Source organism: Tachypleus tridentatus, chromosome 7 (genome assembly GCF_004210375.1).
Source record: "Tachypleus tridentatus isolate NWPU-2018 chromosome 7, ASM421037v1, whole genome shotgun sequence".
Taxonomy (NCBI): Eukaryota; Metazoa; Arthropoda; class Merostomata; order Xiphosura; family Limulidae; genus Tachypleus; species Tachypleus tridentatus.
Genome location: NC_134831.1, coordinates 10,148,407 through 10,172,958, shown reverse-complemented (window position 1 = coordinate 10,172,958; position 24,552 = coordinate 10,148,407). Strand labels below are relative to the sequence as shown.

The window sequence follows — 24,552 nt, the reverse complement described above, 5'->3', positions numbered from 1 at the left end:
CTAGTATATAATTAACAGCTTTGCCCTTTTTAATGAGTTATAATTCAGATTAATTTATTTTCTTCTTCTTAGGAGTGACTACTTTGTGAAGCAAGTTATTGGTACCTGTCTGATAAAAAGGTACTGTAGCTCTGGTACTACATTATTTTTAGAGCTGTTAAAAGAAGTGAAGATAGTAGGTTTTACTAGGCCTGAGATTCTCAATGTATAACTTAAATGTTTCACAACTATCTAATGTTTGTAGTAAAAACTGTGTTTGCACCAAGCATTTGTAGTGGAGAATGGTGGCACAGAACTGTCATTCAGTGATCTCAACTATTCCAGTTCCATGTTCTGATCAGTCAACAACAAACTCAGTTGTGCCTAACAGTATTAGCACAGAGGTGGGACAGGTTCTTTCAATAGGTCCATGTGGCCAAGGTAACATTGCCACAGAACTGTCAAGCCAACAACCAAACATTATACATCTGTCCTTGACTGAAACTATGATTGAACAACAGGCTAATGGTAGAGATCAAAGCCAAAAGAAGAAAGAATTGAAACACTTTTTGAACTCTGATAGTTACGATACTGTGTCGTTAGGTAGCTTGAACTTGTCAAATATTTTAAAAGTTCCCGAGTGTAGTAAAATTCAAGTAAAAACTTCTTGTGCTGAGACGTTTTCTAACATGTATGGATTACCTGAGCCAAAGGAAAGCAGTAGTGTTAGTTGTGATGGTCCTGAGTTAAATAACATTAGTTTAACTACATCATTAAGTGTAGGAAAGAATCTTGCAGACAATCATGGTGTAAATGGTGAACTTAACATGGATGTTACTTGTACACGTTCACTCACAGACCCTTGGAGTGGTGCCAAAAAGAAGAAAATAATTATAAAACAATTGCCTCTTTTAGACTTATCGGTACAGACTGACAATAAGGTAACTGTTCGTAAGTCACTACGTAGACAGACCGGTAACTCTTGCTTTATAAGAACACCACCGTCGGAACCTAAGACACGTGATGCAAGTAATTTAGATATTTCAAAAAATTATTTATCTAGAACCTTTGCTGATGAAGACAATAAAAAGTGTAATAACATGCTAAAGTCTACAGATGTAGAAAAGAACTTAGCTGGTATTGAATGTATAGCACAGAAGTCGCATGTTACATCAAACTGTGTATTTGAAAAGAAAAAAATCCTCTTTCCTAAGCAAAAGGCAGTTGTTCTTACTGTTTCTCCTAGCAAAACCAAAAGTAACATTATGAGAAAAAAAAGAACTCGGGCCAAGTCTGTGAAGCACAAAAATAGATGTTTGGTTAAGAAAAAGAGAAAAAGGAAAGAGGCAGTGTTAGATACTGTCACTATAAATATTCCTTCACAAAAGCCAAGAAGACCAAAATTGTCTCTAGGACCATACATTCACATTGTAGGTACAAAAGAAAGACCACTGTCTGTTTCTGTCATCAACTTAGCTTTAACTGGAGAGGAGATAGTCAAACCCAGGGTTCAGGTTGCCAACAGGAACCCTAACAGAAGATTACTTATAGGTCATGTAAGCACCCTGTCTTCGGCATACGATGCAGTTACTAAAGATGAGACTTGGTTGTGTGCATTCTGTCACAGAAGAAGTCATGTTGATGATCTCGGGGATTTGTTTGGGCCCTACTACATGCAAGATGACAATCCAAAGAGAGAAGATGACACATCACAAAATACTAATGTGTGTAATCCAGTAGAATTCAGTAAATGTTGCAGCTCATGTACAAAGGTGAGTCTTGTATTACCTAAGAATTTATGATTTATATTGCATATTTCCTACAAAATTTAGTTTACCAACCTCGAGGTTGGTAAATAAAGTATTGTTTTGTGCTGAGACTAAATATTTCAAAGTTTTGGGATATTTTATATCTTTAAATAGAGTTTGATCATCTAGAAAAAAGATATATAATTAGTAATTAACATATAATCCTAAGTTTAAGTAGACATTCTAAGTTTGTTTTTATGTGTTGATAAGTTTTCAACATCGTTTCCCAGTTTTTTCTCATTCACAACTGTGTAATCATAAATTATAAGCTTGTTGCTCAAAATTCATGATGAGTGAAATTATTTTAAATTGAAAAGTTCATGAATGAAATCACAAAATTCTTTCAAATGTCAGTAGAATTTACATAGCAAAACAAAATCACAAATGTTACACTACAATTAAGTTAATTTAAGTTTAATTTTACCAATGTCTTGTAATTATAAAATATTAAAGAAAAGTAATCCCCAGTTCTAAGTTTAACAGTGGATGGTGTTTGTACTATTATATGAATTATTTTATAATTCTGGTAACTTAAACATCAAAATAGTTATACATTTCTACTGAAATATAGACACTTGAGTCATGATCAACTACAAATGGTAGTACCTTCATTATTTAATCAATTGTATGGTACTACATTATTTAATCATTCAAATGATAGTACCTACATTAATTAATCCTTTGATTGATAATACCTTAATTATTTAATCATTCAAATGATGGTACATTAATTGATTAGTCCTTAGCTGGTAATACCTTAATTATTTAATCATTTGTATCTTAGTAACTTCATTATTTAATCATTTGTATGGTAGTATTTTCATTATTTAATCCTTTGATTGGAAGTACCTTCATTATTTAATCATTAAAACGATAGTACCTACAGTAATTAATCCTTTGATTGATAACACCTTAATTATTTAACCATTCAAGTGATAGTACATTAATTGATTAGTTCTTAGCTGGTAATACCTTAATTATTTAATCATTTGCATCTTAGTACCTTCATTATTTAATCCTTTGATTGGTAGTGCCTTAATTATTTGATCATTCAAATGGTAGTACCTTCATTATTTAATCATTCAAATGATAGTACCTACAGTAATTAATCCTTTGATTGGTAATGCCTTAATTATTTAAACATTCAAATGATAGTACATTAATTGATTAGTCCTTAGCTGGTAATACCTTAATTATTTAATCATTTATATGGTATTACATTATTTAATCATTCAAATGATAGTACCTTCATTAATTAATCCTTTGATTGGTAGTGCCATAATTATTTAATAATTCAAATGGTAGTACCTTCATTATTTAATCATTCAAATGATAGTATATTCATTAATTAATCCTTTGATTAGTAATACCTTAATTATATTATCAATTGTATGTTAGTACCTTTATTAATTAAGCATCTATGTACTAGTGCCTTCATTATTTAATTATTTGTATATTAGTACCTTCATTGTTTAATCATTTGTATGGTAGTACCTTCATTTAATCATTTGTATATTGGTACTTTAATTAATTCTTTGATTGATAATGCCTTGTTTAATTATTTGTATGGTACTACCTTCATTAATTAATCCTTTGGTAGTACCTTCATTATTTAATCATTCAAATGATAGTATGTTCATTAATTAATCCTTTGATTAGTAATACCTTAATTATATTATCAATTGTATGTTAGTACCTTTATTAATTAAGCATCTATGTGCTAGTGCCTTCATTATTTAATTATTTGTATATTAGTACCTTCATTGTTTAATCATTTGTATGGTAGTACCTTCATTTAATCATTTGTATATTGGTACTTTAATTAATTCTTTGATTGATAATGCCTTGTTTAATTATTTGTATGGTACTACCTTCATTAATTAATCCTTTGGTAGTACCTTCATTATTTAATCATTTGTATGGTACTACATTATTTAATCATTAAACTGGTAGTACCTTTATTAATTGTTCCTTTGCTTGGTAATACCCTAATTATTTAATCATTAAACTGGTAGTATCTTCATTATTTATTCCTTTGATTGGTAATACCTTAATTAATTAATTCAACTGGTAGTACCTTCATTATTTATTCCTTTGATTGGTAATACCTTAATTAATTAATTCAACTGGTAGTACCTTCATTATGTAAATCTTCAGATGGTAGTACCTTCACTGTATTGCTCTTGTAAAAAGAAAATGGTAAATGGAAAAACATTTTTCTGGACTAGTGGGTAACTGTCAGGTCAGGTTTGTGTAACAAGTGGGATAATATTACAGAATATGCATACTTACATAACATTATCAAACACAATATTTTATAGGAGGGTTTTGTGACATATATAGTCTGTGTATTAGTGTCCATTTCACTTCAACATAGATCAGAAAGCAATGATATGTGAGGTGTTCTACAAAATACTTGTGGTTCTGGTATATTTCAGGAGTTTTGAAGAGCTATGACAATAGCTGAAAAAACACAACAATTTATTATTGAGACTATGCCAGGTGAGAACTACAAGCATTCTAAATTTGATTTCAATTTTTTTAAGCCAGTGCCAACATTTTGTTTAAAAATGAACTGAATTCATTCGAGAACAAGAAATACTTTTCTATTTTAAACCTAGTCACCTTTTGTTTTACAGACATGTATACACCTATTGGTAAAGGTTTTATTATGCTTGTATATTACACTTAATCAATTTCCTTTTTATAGACATGTTTACAGTTATTGGTCATGTTTTTATTGTGCTAGTATAATAAACCTAGTCACCTTTCTTTTTACACATACTTACTAATAATAGTTCTAATCTTGCCTATTTACTGGACAAATACAAGTTTTACATTTCACAATAAAACTGATAATAGTTCTGATCATGTCTGTTTTACTAGTCCAAAACAAGTTTCACAATAAAATTAATAATAGTTCTAATCATGTTTGTTTCACTGGTCCAATACAAGTTTCACAATAAAACTAATAATAGTTCTGATCATGTCTGTTTTACTGGTCCAAAACAAGTTTCACAATAAAACTGACAACAGTTCTGGTCATGTTTGTTTTACTAGTCCAAAAACAAGTTTCACAATAAAACTGATAATAGTTTTGATCATGTCTGTTTTACTGGTCCAAAACAAGTTTCACAATAAAACTGATAATAGTTCTAATCATGTCTGTTTTACTAGTCCAAAACAAGTTTTACAATAAAACTGATAATAGTTTTAATCATGTCTGTTTTACTAGTCCAAAAACAAGTTTCACAATAAAACTGATAATAGTTTTAATCATGTCTGTTTTACTCATCCAAAACAAGTCTCACAGTAAAACTGATAATAGTTCTGATCATGTCTGTTTTATTGGTCCAAAACAAGTTTCACAGTGAAACTGATAATAGTTCTAATCATGTTTGTTTTACTGGTCCAATACAAGTTTCACAGTAAAACTGATAATAGTTTTGATCATGTCTGTTTTACTGGTCCAAAACAAGTTTCACAATAAAACTGACAACAGTTCTGGTCATGTTTGTTTTACTAGTCCAAAAACAAGTTTCACAATAAAACTGATAATAGTTCTGATCATGTCTGTTTTACTGGTCCAAAACAAGTTTCACAATAAAACTGATAATAGTTTTAATCATGTCTGTTTTACTCGTCCAAAACAAGTCTCACAATAAAACTGACAGTAGTTCTGATCATGTCTGTTTTACTGGTTTAAAACAAGTTTCACAGTAAAACTGATAATAGTTCTAATCATGTTTGTTTTACTGGTCAAATACAAGTTTCACAGTAAAACTGATAATAGTTTTGATCATGTCTGTTTTACTGGTCCAAAACAAGTTTCACAATAAAACTGACAACAGTTCTGGTCATGTTTGTTTTACTAGTCCAAAAACAAGTTTCACAATAAAACTGATAATAGTTCTGATCATGTCTGTTTCACTGGTCCAAAACAAGTTTCACAATAAAACTGATAATAGTTCTAATCATGTCTGTTTTACTAGTCCAAAACAAGTTTTACAATAAAACTGATAATAGTTTTAATCATGTCTGTTTTACTAGTCCAAAAACAAGTTTCACAATAAAACTGATAATAGTTTTAATCATGTCTGTTTTACTCGTCCAAAACAAGTCTCACAGTAAAACTGATAATAGTTCTGATCATGTCTGTTTTATTGGTCCAAAACAAGTGTCACAGTGAAACTGATAATAGTTCTGATCATGTCTGTTTTACTGGTTTAAAACAAGTTTCACAGTAAAACTGATAATAGTTTTAATCATGTCTGTTTTACTCGTCCAAAACAAGTCTCACAGTAAAACTGATAATAGTTCTGATCATGTCTGTTTTATTGGTCCAAAACAAGTTTCACAGTGAAACTGATAATAGTTCTGATCATGTCTGTTTTACTGGTTTAAAACAAGTTTCACAGTAAAACTGATAATAGTTCTAATCATGTTTGTTTTACTGGTCAAATACAAGTTTCACAGTAAAACTGATAATAGTTTTGATCATGTCTGTTTTACTGGTCCAAAACAAGTTTCACAATAAAACTGACAACAGTTCTGGTCATGTTTGTTTTACTAGTCCAAAAACAAGTTTCACAATAAAACTGATAATAGTTCTGATCATGTCTGTTTTACTGGTCCAAAACAAGTTTCACAATAAAACTGATAATAGTTCTAATCATGTCTGTTTTACTAGTCCAAAACAAGTTTTACAATAAAACTGATAATAGTTTTAATCATGTCTGTTTTACTAGTCCAAAAACAAGTTTCACAATAAAACTGATAATAGTTCTGATCATGTCTGTTTTATTGGTCCAAAACAAGTTTCACAGTGAAACTGATAATAGTTCTAATCATGTTTGTTTTACTGGTCCAATACAAGTTTCACAGTAAAACTGATAATAGTTTTGATCATGTCTGTTTTACTGGTCCAAAACAAGTTTCACAATAAAACTGACAACAGTTCTGGTCATGTTTGTTTTACTAGTCCAAAAACAAGTTTCACAATAAAACTGATAATAGTTCTGATCATGTCTGTTTTACTGGTCCAAAACAAGTTTCACAATAAAACTGATAATAGTTTTAATCATGTCTGTTTTACTCGTCCAAAACAAGTCTCACAATAAAACTGACAGTAGTTCTGATCATGTCTGTTTTACTGGTTTAAAACAAGTTTCACAGTAAAACTGATAATAGTTCTAATCATGTTTGTTTTACTGGTCAAATACAAGTTTCACAGTAAAACTGATAATAGTTTTGATCATGTCTGTTTTACTGGTCCAAAACAAGTTTCACAATAAAACTGACAACAGTTCTGGTCATGTTTGTTTTACTAGTCCAAAACAAGTTTCACAATAAAACTGATAATAGTTCTGATCATGTCTGTTTCACTGGTCCAAAACAAGTTTCACAATAAAACTGATAATAGTTCTAATCATGTCTGTTTTACTAGTCCAAAACAAGTTTTACAATAAAACTGATAATAGTTTTAATCATGTCTGTTTTACTAGTCCAAAAACAAGTTTCACAATAAAACTGATAATAGTTTTAATCATGTCTGTTTTACTCGTCCAAAACAAGTCTCACAGTAAAACTGATAATAGTTCTGATCATGTCTGTTTTATTGGTCCAAAACAAGTTTCACAGTGAAACTGATAATAGTTCTGATCATGTCTGTTTTACTGGTTTAAAACAAGTTTCACAGTAAAACTGATAATAGTTTTAATCATGTCTGTTTTACTGGTCCAAAACAAGTCTCACAGTAAAACTGATAATAGTTCTGATCATGTCTGTTTTATTGGTCCAAAACAAGTTTCACAGTGAAACTGATAATAGTTCTGATCATGTCTGTTTTACTGGTTTAAAACAAGTTTCACAGTAAAACTGATAATAGTTCTAATCATGTTTGTTTTACTGGTCAAATACAAGTTTCACAGTAAAACTGATAATAGTTTTGATCATGTCTGTTTTACTGGTCCAAAACAAGTTTCACAATAAAACTGACAACAGTTCTGGTCATGTTTGTTTTACTAGTCCAAAAACAAGTTTCACAATAAAACTGATAATAGTTCTGATCATGTCTGTTTTACTGGTCCAAAACAAGTTTCACAATAAAACTGATAATAGTTCTAATCATGTCTGTTTTACTAGTCCAAAACAAGTTTTACAATAAAACTGATAATAGTTTTAATCATGTCTGTTTTACTAGTCCAAAAACAAGTTTCACAATAAAACTGATAATAGTTTTAATCATGTCTGTTTTACTCGTCCAAAACAAGTCTCACAGTAAAACTGATAATAGTTCTGATCATGTCTGTTTTATTGGTCCAAAACAAGTTTCACAGTAAAACTGATAATAGTTTTGATCATGTCTGTTTTACTGGTCCAAAACAAGTTTCACAATAAAACTGACAACAGTTCTGGTCATGTTTGTTTTACTAGTCCAAAAACAAGTTTCACAATAAAACTGATAATAGTTCTGATCATGTCTGTTTTACTGGTCCAAAACAAGTTTCACAATAAAACTGATAATAGTTTTAATCATGTCTGTTTTACTCGTCCAAAACAAGTCTCACAATAAAACTGACAGTAGTTCTGATCATGTCTGTTTTACTGGTCCAAAACAAGTTTCACAGTAAAACTGATAATAGTTCTAATCATGTTTGTTTTACTGATCCAATACAAGTTTCACAGTAAAACTGATAATAGTTCTGATCATGTCTGTTTTACTGGTCCAAAACAAGTTTCACAATAAAATTGACAATAGTTCTGGTCCAAAACAAGTTTCACAATAAAACTGATAATAGTTCTGATGATATCTGTTTTACTAGTCCAAAACATGTCTCACAGTAAAACTGATAATAGTTCTGATCATGTCTGTTTTACTGGTCCAATGCAAGTTTCACAATAAAACTAATAATAGTTCTGATCATGTCTGTTTTACTGGTCCAAAACAAGTTTCACAATAAAACTGATAATAGTTCTGATCATGTCTGTTTTGCTGATCCAGTACAAGTTTCACAATAAAACTGATAATAGTACTGATCATGTTCGTTTTACTGGTCCAATAAAAGTTTCACAATAAAACTGATAATACTTCTGATCATGTCTGTTTTACTGGTTCAAAAGAAATTTCACAATAAAACTGATAATAGTTCTGATCATGTCTGTTTTACTGGTCCAAAACAAGTTTCACAATAAAACTGATTATAGTTCTGATCATGTCTGTTTTACTAGTCCAAAACAAGTATCACAATAAAACATAATAGTTCTGATCATGTCTGTTTTACTGGTTCAATACAGGTTTCACAATAACACTGATAATAGTTCTGATCATGTCTGTTTTACTGGTCCAAAACAAGTTTCACAATAAAATTGACAATAGTTCTTGTCCAAAACAAGTTTCACAATAAAACTGATAATAGTTTTAATCATGTCTGTTTTACTAGTCCAAAAACAAGTTTCACAGTAAAACTGATAATAGTTCTGATCATGTCTGTTTTATTGGTCCAAAACAAGTTTCAAAGTGAAACTGATAATAGTTCTGATCATGTCTGTTTTACTGGTTTAAAACAAGTTTCACAGTAAAACTGATAATAGTTTTAATCATGTCTGTTTTACTCGTCCAAAACAAGTCTCACAGTAAAACTGATAATAGTTCTGATCATGTCTGTTTTATTGGTCCAAAACAAGTTTCACAGTGAAACTGATAATAGTTCTGATCATGTCTGTTTTACTGGTTTAAAACAAGTTTCACAGTAAAACTGATAATAGTTCTAATCATGTTTGTTTTACTGGTCAAATACAAGTTTCACAGTAAAACTGATAATAGTTTTGATCATGTCTGTTTTACTGGTCCAAAACAAGTTTCACAATAAAACTGACAACAGTTCTGGTCATGTTTGTTTTACTAGTCCAAAAACAAGTTTCACAATAAAACTGATAATAGTTCTGATCATGTCTGTTTTACTAGTCCAAAACAAGTTTCACAATAAAACTGATAATAGTTTTAATCATGTCTGTTTTACTAGTCCAAAACAAGTTTCACAATAAAACTGATAATAGTTTTAATCATGTCTGTTTTACTCGTCCAAAACAAGTCTCACAGTAAAACTGATAATAGTTCTGATCATGTCTGTTTTATTGGTCCAAAACAAGTTTCACAGTAAAACTGATAATAGTTTTGATCATGTCTGTTTTACTGGTCCAAAACAAGTTTCACAATAAAACTGACAACAGTTCTGGTCATGTTTGTTTTACTAGTCCAAAAACAAGTTTCACAATAAAACTGATAATAGTTCTGATCATGTCTGTTTTACTGGTCCAAAACAAGTTTCACAATAAAACTGATAATAGTTTTAATCATGTCTGTTTTACTCGTCCAAAACAAGTCTCACAATAAAACTGACAGTAGTTCTGATCATGTCTGTTTTACTGGTCCAAAACAAGTTTCACAGTAAAACTGATAATAGTTCTAATCATGTTTGTTTTACTGATCCAATACAAGTTTCACAGTAAAACTGATAATAGTTCTGATCATGTCTGTTTTACTGGTCCAAAACAAGTTTCACAATAAAATTGACAATAGTTCTGGTCCAAAACAAGTTTCACAATAAAACTGATAATAGTTCTGATGATATCTGTTTTACTAGTCCAAAACATGTCTCACAGTAAAACTGATAATAGTTCTGATCATGTCTGTTTTACTGGTCCAATGCAAGTTTCACAATAAAACTAATAATAGTTCTGATCATGTCTGTTTTACTGGTCCAAAACAAGTTTCACAATAAAACTGATAATAGTTCTGATCATGTCTGTTTTGCTGATCCAGTACAAGTTTCACAATAAAACTGATAATAGTACTGATCATGTTCGTTTTACTGGTCCAATAAAAGTTTCACAATAAAACTGATAATACTTCTGATCATGTCTGTTTTACTGGTTCAAAAGAAATTTCACAATAAAACTGATAATAGTTCTGATCATGTCTGTTTTACTGGTTCAAAACAAGTTTCACAATAAAACTGATTATAGTTCTGATCATGTCTGTTTTACTAGTCCAAAAAAGTATCACAATAAAACATAATAGTTCTGATCATGTCTGTTTTACTGGTTCAATACAGGTTTCACAATAACACTGATAATAGTTCTGATCATGTCTGTTTTACTGGTCCAAAACAAGTTTCACAATAAAATTGACAATAGTTCTTGTCCAAAACAAGTTTCACAATAAAACTGATAATAGTTCTGATGATATCTGTTTTACTAGTCCAAAACATGTCTCACAGTAAAACTGATAATAGTTCTGATCATGTCTGTTTTACTGGTCCAAAACAAGTTTCACAATAAAACTGATAATAGTTCTGATCATGTCTGTTTTACTAGTCCAAAACAAGTTTCACAATAAAACTGATAATAGTTCTGATCATGTCTGTTTTACTGGTCCAAAACAAGTTTCACAATAAAACTGATAATAGTTCTAATCATGTCTGTTTTACTAGTCCAAAACAAGTTTTACAATAAAACTGATAATAGTTTTAATCATGTCTGTTTTACTAGTCCAAAAACAAGTTTCACAATAAAACTGATAATAGTTCTGATCATGTCTGTTTTATTGGTCCAAAACAAGTTTCACAGTGAAACTGATAATAGTTCTAATCATGTTTGTTTTACTGGTCCAATACAAGTTTCACAGTAAAACTGATAATAGTTTTGATCATGTCTGTTTTACTGGTCCAAAACAAGTTTCACAATAAAACTGACAACAGTTCTGGTCATGTTTGTTTTACTAGTCCAAAACAAGTTTCACAATAAAACTGATAATAGTTCTGATCATGTCTGTTTTACTGGTCCAAAACAAGTTTCACAATAAAACTGATAATAGTTTTAATCATGTCTGTTTTACTCGTCCAAAACAAGTCTCACAATAAAACTGACAGTAGTTCTGATCATGTCTGTTTTACTGGTTTAAAACAAGTTTCACAGTAAAACTGATAATAGTTCTAATCATGTTTGTTTTACTGGTCAAATACAAGTTTCACAGTAAAACTGATAATAGTTTTGATCATGTCTGTTTTACTGGTCCAAAACAAGTTTCACAATAAAACTGACAACAGTTCTGGTCATGTTTGTTTTACTAGTCCAAAACAAGTTTCACAATAAAACTGATAATAGTTCTGATCATGTCTGTTTTACTGGTCCAAAACAAGTTTCACAATAAAACTGATAATAGTTCTAATCATGTCTGTTTTACTAGTCCAAAACAAGTTTCACAATAAAACTGATAATAGTTTTAATCATGTCTGTTTTACTAGTCCAAAAACAAGTTTCACAATAAAACTGATAATAGTTTTAATCATGTCTGTTTTACTCGTCCAAAACAAGTCTCACAGTAAAACTGATAATAGTTCTGATCATGTCTGTTTTATTGGTCCAAAACAAGTTTCACAGTGAAACTGATAATAGTTCTGATCATGTCTGTTTTACTGGTTTAAAACAAGTTTCACAGTAAAACTGATAATAGTTTTAATCATGTCTGTTTTACTCGTCCAAAACAAGTCTCACAGTAAAACTGATAATAGTTCTGATCATGTCTGTTTTATTGGTCCAAAACAAGTTTCACAGTGAAACTGATAATAGTTCTGATCATGTCTGTTTTACTGGTTTAAAACAAGTTTCACAGTAAAACTGATAATAGTTCTAATCATGTTTGTTTTACTGGTCAAATACAAGTTTCACAGTAAAACTGATAATAGTTTTGATCATGTCTGTTTTACTGGTCCAAAACAAGTTTCACAATAAAACTGACAACAGTTCTGGTCATGTTTGTTTTACTAGTCCAAAACAAGTTTCACAATAAAACTGATAATAGTTCTGATCATGTCTGTTTTACTGGTCCAAAACAAGTTTCACAATAAAACTGATAATAGTTCTAATCATGTCTGTTTTACTAGTCCAAAACAAGTTTTACAATAAAACTGATAATAGTTTTAATCATGTCTGTTTTACTAGTCCAAAAACAAGTTTCACAATAAAACTGATAATAGTTTTAATCATGTCTGTTTTACTGGTCCAAAACAAGTCTCACAGTAAAACTGATAATAGTTCTGATCATGTCTGTTTTATTGGTCCAAAACAAGTTTCACAGTAAAACTGATAATAGTTTTGATCATGTCTGTTTTACTGGTCCAAAACAAGTTTCACAATAAAACTGACAACAGTTCTGGTCATGTTTGTTTTACTAGTCCAAAAACAAGTTTCACAATAAAACTGATAATAGTTCTGATCATGTCTGTTTTACTGGTCCAAAACAAGTTTCACAATAAAACTGATAATAGTTTTAATCATGTCTGTTTTACTCGTCCAAAACAAGTCTCACAATAAAACTGACAGTAGTTCTGATCATGTCTGTTTTACTGGTCCAAAACAAGTTTCACAGTAAAACTGATAATAGTTCTAATCATGTTTGTTTTACTGATCCAATACAAGTTTCACAGTAAAACTGATAATAGTTCTGATCATGTCTGTTTTACTGGTCCAAAACAAGTTTCACAATAAAATTGACAATAGTTCTGGTCCAAAACAAGTTTCACAATAAAACTGATAATAGTTCTGATGATATCTGTTTTACTAGTCCAAAACATGTCTCACAGTAAAACTGATAATAGTTCTGATCATGTCTGTTTTACTGGTCCAATGCAAGTTTCACAATAAAACTAATAATAGTTCTGATCATGTCTGTTTTACTGGTCCAAAACAAGTTTCACAATAAAACTGATAATAGTTCTGATCATGTCTGTTTTGCTGATCCAGTACAAGTTTCACAATAAAACTGATAATAGTACTGATCATGTTCGTTTTACTGGTCCAATAAAAGTTTCACAATAAAACTGATAATACTTCTGATCATGTCTGTTTTACTGGTTCAAAAGAAATTTCACAATAAAACTGATAATAGTTCTGATCATGTCTGTTTTACTGGTCCAAAACAAGTTTCACAATAAAACTGATTATAGTTCTGATCATGTCTGTTTTACTAGTCCAAAACAAGTATCACAATAAAACATAATAGTTCTGATCATGTCTGTTTTACTGGTTCAATACAGGTTTCACAATAACACTGATAATAGTTCTGATCATGTCTGTTTTACTGGTCCAAAACAAGTTTCACAATAAAATTGACAATAGTTCTTGTCCAAAACAAGTTTCACAATAAAACTGATAATAGTTTTAATCATGTCTGTTTTACTAGTCCAAAAACAAGTTTCACAATAAAACTGATAATAGTTTTAATCATGTCTGTTTTACTCGTCCAAAACAAGTCTCACAGTAAAACTGATAATAGTTCTGATCATGTCTGTTTTATTGGTCCAAAACAAGTTTCACAGTGAAACTGATAATAGTTCTGATCATGTCTGTTTTACTGGTTTAAAACAAGTTTCACAGTAAAACTGATAATAGTTTTAATCATGTCTGTTTTACTCGTCCAAAACAAGTCTCACAGTAAAACTGATAATAGTTCTGATCATGTCTGTTTTATTGGTCCAAAACAAGTTTCACAGTGAAACTGATAATTGTTCTGATCATGTCTGTTTTACTGGTTTAAAACAAGTTTCACAGTAAAACTGATAATAGTTCTAATCATGTTTGTTTTACTGGTCAAATACAAGTTTCACAGTAAAACTGATAATAGTTTTGATCATGTCTGTTTTACTGGTCCAAAACAAGTTTCACAATAAAACTGACAACAGTTCTGGTCATGTTTGTTTTACTAGTCCAAAAACAAGTTTCACAATAAAACTGATAATAGTTCTGATCATGTCTGTTTTACTAGTCCAAAACAAGTTTTACAATAAAACTGATAATAGTTTTAATCATGTCTGTTTTACTAGTCCAAAAACAAGTTTCACAATAAAACTGATAATAGTTTTAATCATGTCTGTTTTACTCGTCCAAAACAAGTCTCACAGTAAAACTGATAATAGTTCTGATCATGTCTGTTTTATTGGTCCAAAACAAGTTTCACAGTAAAACTGATAATAGTTTTGATCATGTCTGTTTTACTGGTCCAAAACAAGTTTCACAATAAAACTGACAACAGTTCTGGTCATGTTTGTTTTACTAGTCCAAAAACAAGTTTCACAATAAAACTGATAATAGTTCTGATCATGTCTGTTTTACTGGTCCAAAACAAGTTTCACAATAAAACTGATAATAGTTTTAATCATGTCTGTTTTACTGGTCCAAAACAAGTCTCACAATAAAACTGACAGTAGTTCTGATCATGTCTGTTTTACTGGTCCAAAACAAGTTTCACAGTAAAACTGATAATAGTTCTAATCATGTTTGTTTTACTGATCCAATACAAGTTTCACAGTAAAACTGATAATAGTTCTGATCATGTCTGTTTTACTGGTCCAAAACAAGTTTCACAATAAAATTGACAATAGTTCTGGTCCAAAACAAGTTTCACAATAAAACTGATAATAGTTCTGATGATATCTGTTTTACTAGTCCAAAACATGTCTCACAGTAAAACTGATAATAGTTCTGATCATGTCTGTTTTACTGGTCCAATGCAAGTTTCACAATAAAACTAATAATAGTTCTGATCATGTCTGTTTTACTGGTCCAAAACAAGTTTCACAATAAAACTGATAATAGTTCTGATCATGTCTGTTTTGCTGATCCAGTACAAGTTTCACAATAAAACTGATAATAGTACTGATCATGTTCGTTTTACTGGTCCAATAAAAGTTTCACAATAAAACTGATAATACTTCTGATCATGTCTGTTTTACTGGTTCAAAAGAAATTTCACAATAAAACTGATAATAGTTCTGATCATGTCTGTTTTACTGGTCCAAAACAAGTTTCACAATAAAACTGATTATAGTTCTGATCATGTCTGTTTTACTAGTCCAAAACAAGTATCACAATAAAACATAATAGTTCTGATCATGTCTGTTTTACTGGTTCAATACAGGTTTCACAATAACACTGATAATAGTTCTGATCATGTCTGTTTTACTGGTCCAAAACAAGTTTCACAATAAAATTGACAATAGTTCTGATCATGTCTGTTTTACTAGTCCAAAACAAGTTTCACAATAAAACTGATAATAGTTCTGATCATGTCTGTTTTACTTGTCCAAAACAAGTTTCACAATAAAACTGATGATAGTTCTAATCGTGTCTGTTTTACTCGTCCAAAAGAAATCTCACAGTAAAACTGATAATAGTTCTGATCATGTCTGTTTTACTGGTCCAAAACAAGTTTCACAATAAAACTGATAATAGTTGTAATCATGTTTGTTTTACTGGTCCGATACGAATTTGACAATAAAACTGATAATAGTGGTAATCATGTCTGTTTCAGTGGTCCAATACAAATTTCACAATAAAATTAATAATAGTTCTAATCGTGTCTGTTTTAGTGGTCCAATTCAAGTTTGAAAATGAAACTAATGATAGTTCTGATCACATCTCTTTTAGTGGTCCAATACAAGTTTCAATAATAGTTGTATTCATGTTTGTTTTACTGCTCCAGTACCTGTCACCCAGCTCTTATGAGGAACATGGTATATAAATAGTTTTGAGGCTCTTTTTCTGTAATGAATACTATGTAATTTGTGTATAAAACTTTATTATGTTGTTATTAGCCCTTTACTTCTAGTACTCTGAACAGCCTGTGGATAGATGTCTTTGATATCTTGATATTTGTTTACTTTTATAACTTCAGGTTATCCCATTTTAATTTTATGAATGAGATTTCTTACAGTCCTATGAACTTGTTGGTTTGAAGATCTCTAATATAATTTGCATAAAAATACAATACTCTCAGTATGCTAATTAATTCCACAAATTAGTCCTAGAGTTCACTGTCTATTTTACCTAGAAAATGATTGATTCCAATAAAGTGCATGGCTATTCTTCTTTAGTCCTGTCTTTTATCTTCAAAATAATTTTTACGCTTCCAAAAAGTTTCTATCTCCCCTCTATTGGAATTACCTGATTTTAGTAAATGTCTCATGCAGATCACTGTACTTTAACCTTTTACCAATAAAAGTGTGTCCTACTCCAATGATGTTTGTGGCTCCTGCTGTTCAGTTGTATGGAACTGTTACATCATTTTGGCAGTATTCGTGCTCATAAATTTTGTGTGAATTGTGATTTTAACAATTTAATTGCTGAAGTATGATTCCTTCATTATTGTTATTTTCTTTGAATTGAAGGAATCTTTTAATTTAACTTAATTTTCCAGTCTATTTTTTCTCACATTTTCATATTTTTACATCAAACACATTTGTTTGATTTACATATTCCTACAATGCATTCTGAGGCTCATGTTTCCACTTTGGGCACTGCATACCTCCAGCACTATTTTTACAGACAGCAGGTAGGAGAGACTCATCATTGGATTTCTCTGCTATTATCCATCGTGAGGTTGATGTTATATGGATAAACCACTAATCCTTCTGAACAGGCAGAACCAGTTTGGGCCCATGAAGTTTGAGTAGCCTTTTTATACTTCAACATTTTGCTATGTTTCCCCTACCGATCTTACAGAATCAAGTAGGCCTAATATGGCATCTCATATGATTTCTCAGGTATGTTTTAGCCATTTCTCCATTTTTATATGATTCCCTGTTACCTCTGTGTTGGCTTGTTTGCCTTCTTTGGCTCTTGCTTTACACATGTGGTTTCACTTTAGTTGGGATTTTCTAGGTCACAATACAACATTGTCCAGGGTACTTTTGTTGCTTTTGTCTTTAAGGGATTTCTGTATTCTTCTGAAGTGATATGTTTTTTGATCATGTATTTGTGACTGTGGAATCTTGTGTGTAATCAATACTCAACTTTCTCCTCTTTTGTTTCATGTTTACTACAGTTAGAACCACAACATGCCCCTATTCCTTTTCCTTTCTGGTCCTTACCTACTTATCCCTGTCTCTCTTCCAGGGGTTTCACATGTTGTTATTTTATTCAACATTGATGAGACTGACCACAGGGTTCTAAACCAGTAGCAGCTAGACTGTATTATATTGTTACCCTTTGGCAATCTTCTACTACAGTTCTATGGGTTGTTTGGGTTTTCTCAGAGGAACTTGCCATCCAATTCCTTTTCCCATCTCCTTTGCACCTGATACCATTTTCCTTCCCCATGAGTTGGTATCTGTCATCAGCCTATGTTTGTCCAAGATGGTACAATATTTTCAGTCTTCACAGGCTGTAGTACTTGTTTGTCATCTCTTTCCAGGCTTTCATTCTAAGCTATTTGTTATCTTCATGCCAGACCAGAAACTGTTGGTCTTTGCAAGGTTTGTGAAGCCTAATTCTAATTTTTAGTCTAATCTGTTTTATATGTGAGCTATTTTGTGGGGTTTTCATGACCAGTGGAATTGTGCAAGGATCCTTTGTTGGCTATAATCATCCTTACTTCTGTCTTTGTTGTCGAACAGCATTGGTGGTTGGATGTGACTTGCACATTGGCAGATATCCTGCTTGCTCCTCCTCATCCAGTTTTCTACATTTCATGGACAAATCCCTACATGGATGGGGTTGTTTGGATTGATGAACTAGAAGATTCAGAGTTTTTGGTCTGTAGCCAATAGGTCTTATCCTGTCAGCATCCTGGAGCTTCTCACTGTTGGTTGTGTTTTTGGTTCACTTTTTTTGTTTGGGAAGAAGTCATCTGGTAATGTTCTTTTCTGGCTTTTATTAGTGGCTGCTTCTCTCAGTTACCAAAGAAGCACTGTTTTTCCAGTCCTTTGTATTCATACATTGGATCTTCTGTTTGTCCCACATATTCAATATTCCTGTCATTGCATTGCATAATCAGGGTGCTTTCATCTTGTTGTAGATTGGATTATTGTCCAGACAACATTTATCAATGAAGTGGTCTCTTGATTTTTTTGTTTTCCAGTGGTTTTGATTTCAATGGGGTACTCCTCATATTGGGGCCTTTGTTATGTCCCTTAATCACAAAATGCTTTTGTCTTCATCTTCTTGTTCTGGCTGTTTACATTTTTAGCCAAGGTTGGATCTACACATTTGTCTGTTCTCCTTCTTCTATGGGTAACTTCATTCATCCTTGACATTCTGTACTTAGAACTTCTTATAGCTCTGTTTTGGCTGTTACAGATGTGGTTTCTGTAGTTTTCTCCTCTGTTATCTGGATCTCTGTCTTTCTCCCTTATTCACCACCTTCAGTCACTGGTGTTTCATTCAGAACTTCCTATCCTCCTCCTCCTGACAATTATTCTCTTCTCTGACTTGTTTCATACACACCACCTACATGGAAGTCTCTCAGTGCAAATTAAATTTTTCCATCATTGGATTCTGGGTCCAGAGTTTCCCATGGTCATTTCACTATTCTTTGTCATGCAAATTTCCTCTCTTGGCTTTTGGATTGTGGATCTTCTGTCTTCCCAGTCTCTGATTTTCGGGAGATCCTGTCTCACGCCTTTCTCTTTTCTCTGATTCTGCAGGTGTTTTCTTATCATGTTTTACCCATGGATATATTCTTTCTGGATTTGTTGTTGTTGATAGTGGGTTGTCCTTTCAGATGAGAGATTAATATAGTTCTGTATTGCTTCACTTTGCCAGTGTTCAAACCACTCTTCCACTAGTTCTTGTTTCACTTTCTCTTATGTATTCCTTCCTTCTAGTTTCTTGTGTACATCAATGGTCTTTATTTATAGGATGTTCCACAAGACCACTGATAGGTTTATTCTTGCATAGATTGCCCATTCCAGACCAAACCCATCCATAGAGTACATGGGTAAAGCACAAGGGGATAGCTGTCCATACCTGCCATATCTTTGTTAAATAAATTTGTTTCTGTTTTAAAAATAGGGTTACATGGTTACCCATTGCATTGTCTCAGGTGTTGTTAGTCCTCTGGACTCTCTAACATGTTTTATTCCCTTTTATTCTTGTGGAATTTGAGAGTCTTTATGACTTTAAAATTCTAAGATTCTGGAGTGGTAGACCTTGAGGGCATCCTCCTGAATGGGTTAATGAAATACAAGGAAAATATAGAAATGATTATAAAACCATTTGGTTGAGAGTATGATGGTGGTGTTTTGATGGTGGAGATGACATGATATCCTTCAATATGTAGCATAAATAAAAATAAATGGAAGTGAGATGTGAAATTTACAGTTCATTGCCTTGATTGGGATCCTTCGTCGTACCTCTGCATAGATGTCAGTTCCCAATGGTCAAGATTTGGATTTAGAGTTCAACCAATCAATATAAGCCCTCACATGTATTACAGATGTCTATATTTCTCCCTCATTTGTACTTTATCATCGTTATGGGTCACAGTGGAGGTAATTGCAGATTAATACAGTTCTTTCCCATCTGCTGTCTCTTAGTGTTTCCTGTTCCAAGAATGTTAATGTGTTTGGAGTGGTTCCAGTCAATTTCATTTTTAGGAACATAGTTTACCTTCTTTAGACATATTTTCCATACCTGGTGTCAGGTTCCCACATCAATCTATCATATTCACGTGTCAGAGGCTACTAGATTCCCTCCAGTCTCATGAACTTGAGATGAAGGTATGGTATGATTTTCTTTCTTACCTCCACATGAATGTCAGTGGGTTTTGAGTTGTGGTGGACTTGCAGATGGTATGATCTCCATTCTACACCTAGAGCCACATTCTTTTCATTTTACCATTTCTGAGATTGAGTTCATGAAAATCACATTTTCCAGCCATAGTTAGTTCTCTCCCAGTTGGATATGTCTCCCTGTTTTCTGTCCATATATACATTTTTGTATGATGGGCATGGAGTATATCTGGTTCAGAAGTGGTACAGTTTCCAACATCAAATCGTAGAATCTGACATTCATCTTAGGGAATGTCCTTCAGACCTTGAGGATGCTTTTCCTTTGCATTAGTCCTTCCACCTATTCTTTCTGATATTCTTGCTGTTTATGTGAGAGAAGGTGATGTACAGTATTGGAAGTAATAATTTTCCTACATTGAAGATGTGTTTCCAGTATGTACTTACATCCATTCACACCTAGCTTTAAAAACTAGTGTTTCAATTTTCTGCTAGAAGTCAAGGTGATGGTTTGGTAGAATTGATTAAAGGGAGTCACATGCATTGTAAGAGTATATTACACTCTTATTGGTTAACTTCATTCATCCTTGACATTCTGTGCTTAGAACTTCTTATAGCTCTGTTTTGGCTGTCACTTATTGGTGGAGGATTGTCACATGGTGATTTGCATGAGAGACACATTGGAAGCAGTCAACTTCTATGGAGGGGAGATAGAAGGCTTATGGCAAGATTAAATCTTTTGCATATAGAGGACAGCACTGAACAAGAATAGCTATTTATGTGAAAGGAGGTAAATACCTATCAGAAATATATTTTCAGCATTGGAAAATTATGACTTTCACTTAGGTTTTTAGTCATTTCTGTTCATTGACTGTTATAATTATAAATTTACTCAATATGATACTGTGGGTCCTCCTGGCAGGGTGACATTTGAAGATTAATTGAAGTAGATAAAACATCTTAGTTTTATTCTTTGATCAAGTTGTTCTGATATTAACTTATCATTTTTAACAGTTTTCAAGAGTAGCATTGTATAAGAGACTAATTGTATCAAATATGATTCAGCTAAAGTTGTCTATGTTAGTGTTTACTCAGTTGACTAGAGAATACTACAAAATTTTCTCCCTGTTTCTTGTAGGATAGGAAGAATAGTACATATTCTGAATTTCTGGGACAAACTATCAGTTCTCAGATTCCAGGTTTGAAACATTCTTGGGCTTCACCAGACATGTGCTCTGCTCAACCTAGTGGGACAACAGAGTTTTGGGTTCATGAGAGCTGTGCCTTCTGGGCCCATGGTGTTTATCTTACAAGTGTAGACCAGGAAGTTACTGGATTATCTGAAGCAGTAAGAGAAGCTGCAGACATGGTAATAACTTGTAAACAATAGTGACATTAACAGAACATATTTAATGTGTTAAAAGTTGTTGTGATAAGACTTTACATTAAGAAGCTTATTTTAGTATATTTACATGCTAACGAGAGTGACCAGTTATCTTACATTTGGAATACACGTGTTGAGGTAAAGTGAGCCATATTTTTGTTAGAACAGTATGTAATGATATGGTATGGTTTTTTGTGTGTTTTTGGTTATATCTTATTAGAAGCTTTTACTTGACAATATTTAATTATTCATGTGTCAAACAGCATCTTGGCTCAAACAATTTTGTTGGAGGACTATTCACCTTTATCTTATGGTATATGTTAACTTTTTACATTTTGTTATTTAAACAGCTCGTATTTGAGACAAGCTCACACCTTTCTCGTTACGTTTGTTTGTAATTAATTCCTGTCAAGCAGTACATGAGAACTGATGTTATATTTCTGTTCTTTCTTTACAAAATAGAAGTCAATTTATATTGGTTGAATTGTACTATTTTTATATAAGAAATAATGGGTACATAAAAAACATTTAATTACATTTGAATTGACAATTAAATAATAAATGTCACAAAGTCAGTTCTCTGACTACTGTTGTATATGTTCACTTGACACAAGGTTGACAACCAAATATAAAGTTCTCAAGAAACTTTAAAATCAGTTAAAGTGCATACCACCAAGTTAGGCCTTGACCAATAAGTTATCTGTGTACAATATAAAAATAAGTGTAGATGAACTGAATGTGTCTAACACACTAACAACTGTTTTTCCTCAGCCTTGTTTAGATGTTGGCAATTTGCATACAAACATAGAGGTTCTAGATGCAATGACAGACAACAAAGAAATATCATTATCAGTATGAGTAATAAGAACAAAACAGTATTTAGATATACATGAAGCAAGTTGGTATGTTTTAGAATTTATATACTTGTAAAAGTAAACAGTGTATTTCATTATGAATTCAGTGCTGTGTATGTACTTGTCTGCATGTTGCTGGCTGTGTCCTTTAACTTCTTGCTGTAGTTAGCACAATGTTTCCACTGAAGTTTTGGTACATTGTCTCTTTTTAACACTCCTACGAAAAGACGTTTCTAGTCCTGATTTCTCCAAGCCTGTTCTTCTGGCTGTGGTTTCGCTAGATAGTAGATAGGGACAGTGGGAATCTCGTTAATCCATTCATTAATGGATTTAAATGGCAATTTCATTTAAATACAAAATTATTAGCCTAATATTAATAACCTTTCAAGTTGCTCTGGGGCCTATTAGGCCCCACTTTTCGTAGGAGTGTTAAGGTGTCCTTTGAAGAATAAAATCCACTTTGTCCACTAAACACCATTTGTCAAATGTTGACAACTAAACAGTGGACTGAGATGACTTCTGGTCAGTACGACAGACTGATATCATACAGAAAATCAAAGTAGTTCATCAAACAACTTAGGTAATCAAGAAGCACTTCTTGCTGTCATAAATTCTTTATGACTAATAAAAAACTTTGTAATTTGAACTATAACATGTTGACTCGGTTACAAATATTGGGTGTCTATATGAGTTCAGACATATCTAAGTCAATTAAAATTATATAACTTAAGCACCAGAATTACAACATCCAACAAGTTTACACAAAATTAGCTATACGTTTGTTCTAAGTGTGGGAGCAGCAAGTATCATGATAATTTCACAAGTAAGGCTTTGCAAAACCCATTTTATTGATTCTAAGAGCAGTGATTGCCCATGAGACATGAAGGCCTTTTTACATGTACTCGAGGCAACTTCTTCATTACACACTGTTGTGTGCATTAAAGGTGAATAATTAGAGAAATTTGGTATTCAATTAATCTTCAGGCTTATTAATAAATTATATTTAACAAATTTATAAATCTCATTTCTATTTTCAACTGCAGGGTGTTCAGAAAGTCACTGTGCAATTTTGTAATCATATGTCTATTCAGTCTATTTCAAGCCAGCAACTGATAGCAGTGTTTAGAAACAAAATAAGAAGGATCCAAGCCTGTCGATGCCAACGGGGGTCACTTTCAACATTGTTTATAATTGTCATTCATATTTACCTCCTGTATTCTATATTGAAACATGTCTGTTAATAAATATATAAGTGCACAGTGACTTTCTGAACACTAGTATTAAAGATAGCAAAGACAATCTCAACATCTCCTGTTTTGTGAGTTCAGAAAACCTGTGGTTTTCATTTTTTAAAATATTTACTAATCCATTATTTACATTGTGTAAACAAAATAAATATTAAAATCATGTTTTACTGTAACCAATAGTGGTGCTAATATCTTTGTTTAGAATTAGAAAATATTAAGTCGTTTTTGACCTAAATATCTCAACTTCAAATCTTCTAACCAAATCTGCTTGCCTTTCTAGCAATAGAGGCATCATGTTATGATGGTAAAACCTGAGAGTTGGCAGTTGGTGGTGTTGACTAGCTGCCTTCCATCAAGTGTTTCATTACTAAATTAGACATGGCTCTTGCATATAGCCATTATGTAGTTTTGCATGAAATTCAAACCAAACTACTCCAGTCTGCCAGTTATTTTGATTTATTCAAATACTACAACATGTTTGACTGCTTTAATTGGCTGATAATACTGCCTTATTCAAACACGACCTCATGTTAGACTGCTTTAATTGGCTGATAATACTGCCTTATTGAAACACTACCTCATGTTTGCTACAGTTGACTGATAATACTGCCTTATTCAAACATTACCTCATGTTAGATTGCTTTAATTGATTGATAATACTGCCTTATTTAAACATTACCTCATGTTAGATTACTTTAATTGACTGATAATACT

At 31.8% G+C, this 24,552-nt stretch overlaps 1 protein-coding gene across 6 annotated transcripts in view; it reads left to right on the top strand.

The window, feature by feature from the left end:
- LOC143257900 (uncharacterized) overlaps nucleotides 1-24,552 on the top strand; it is a 39,756-nt gene that overhangs the window by 1,799 nt on the left and 13,405 nt on the right. For 5 of the 6 annotated variants that reach the window (XM_076516927.1, XM_076516928.1, XM_076516930.1 and 2 more), the window contains exons 2-3: nucleotides 73-1,751; nucleotides 21,492-21,722. In XM_076516927.1, coding sequence (XP_076373042.1) covers nucleotides 282-1,751; nucleotides 21,492-21,722 — 1,701 coding nt within the window. In that variant the 5' untranslated portion in view covers nucleotides 73-281. The remainder of the gene's footprint in view (nucleotides 1-72; nucleotides 1,752-21,491; nucleotides 21,723-24,552) is intronic. The other variant, XM_076516931.1, reaches the window with a different exon arrangement.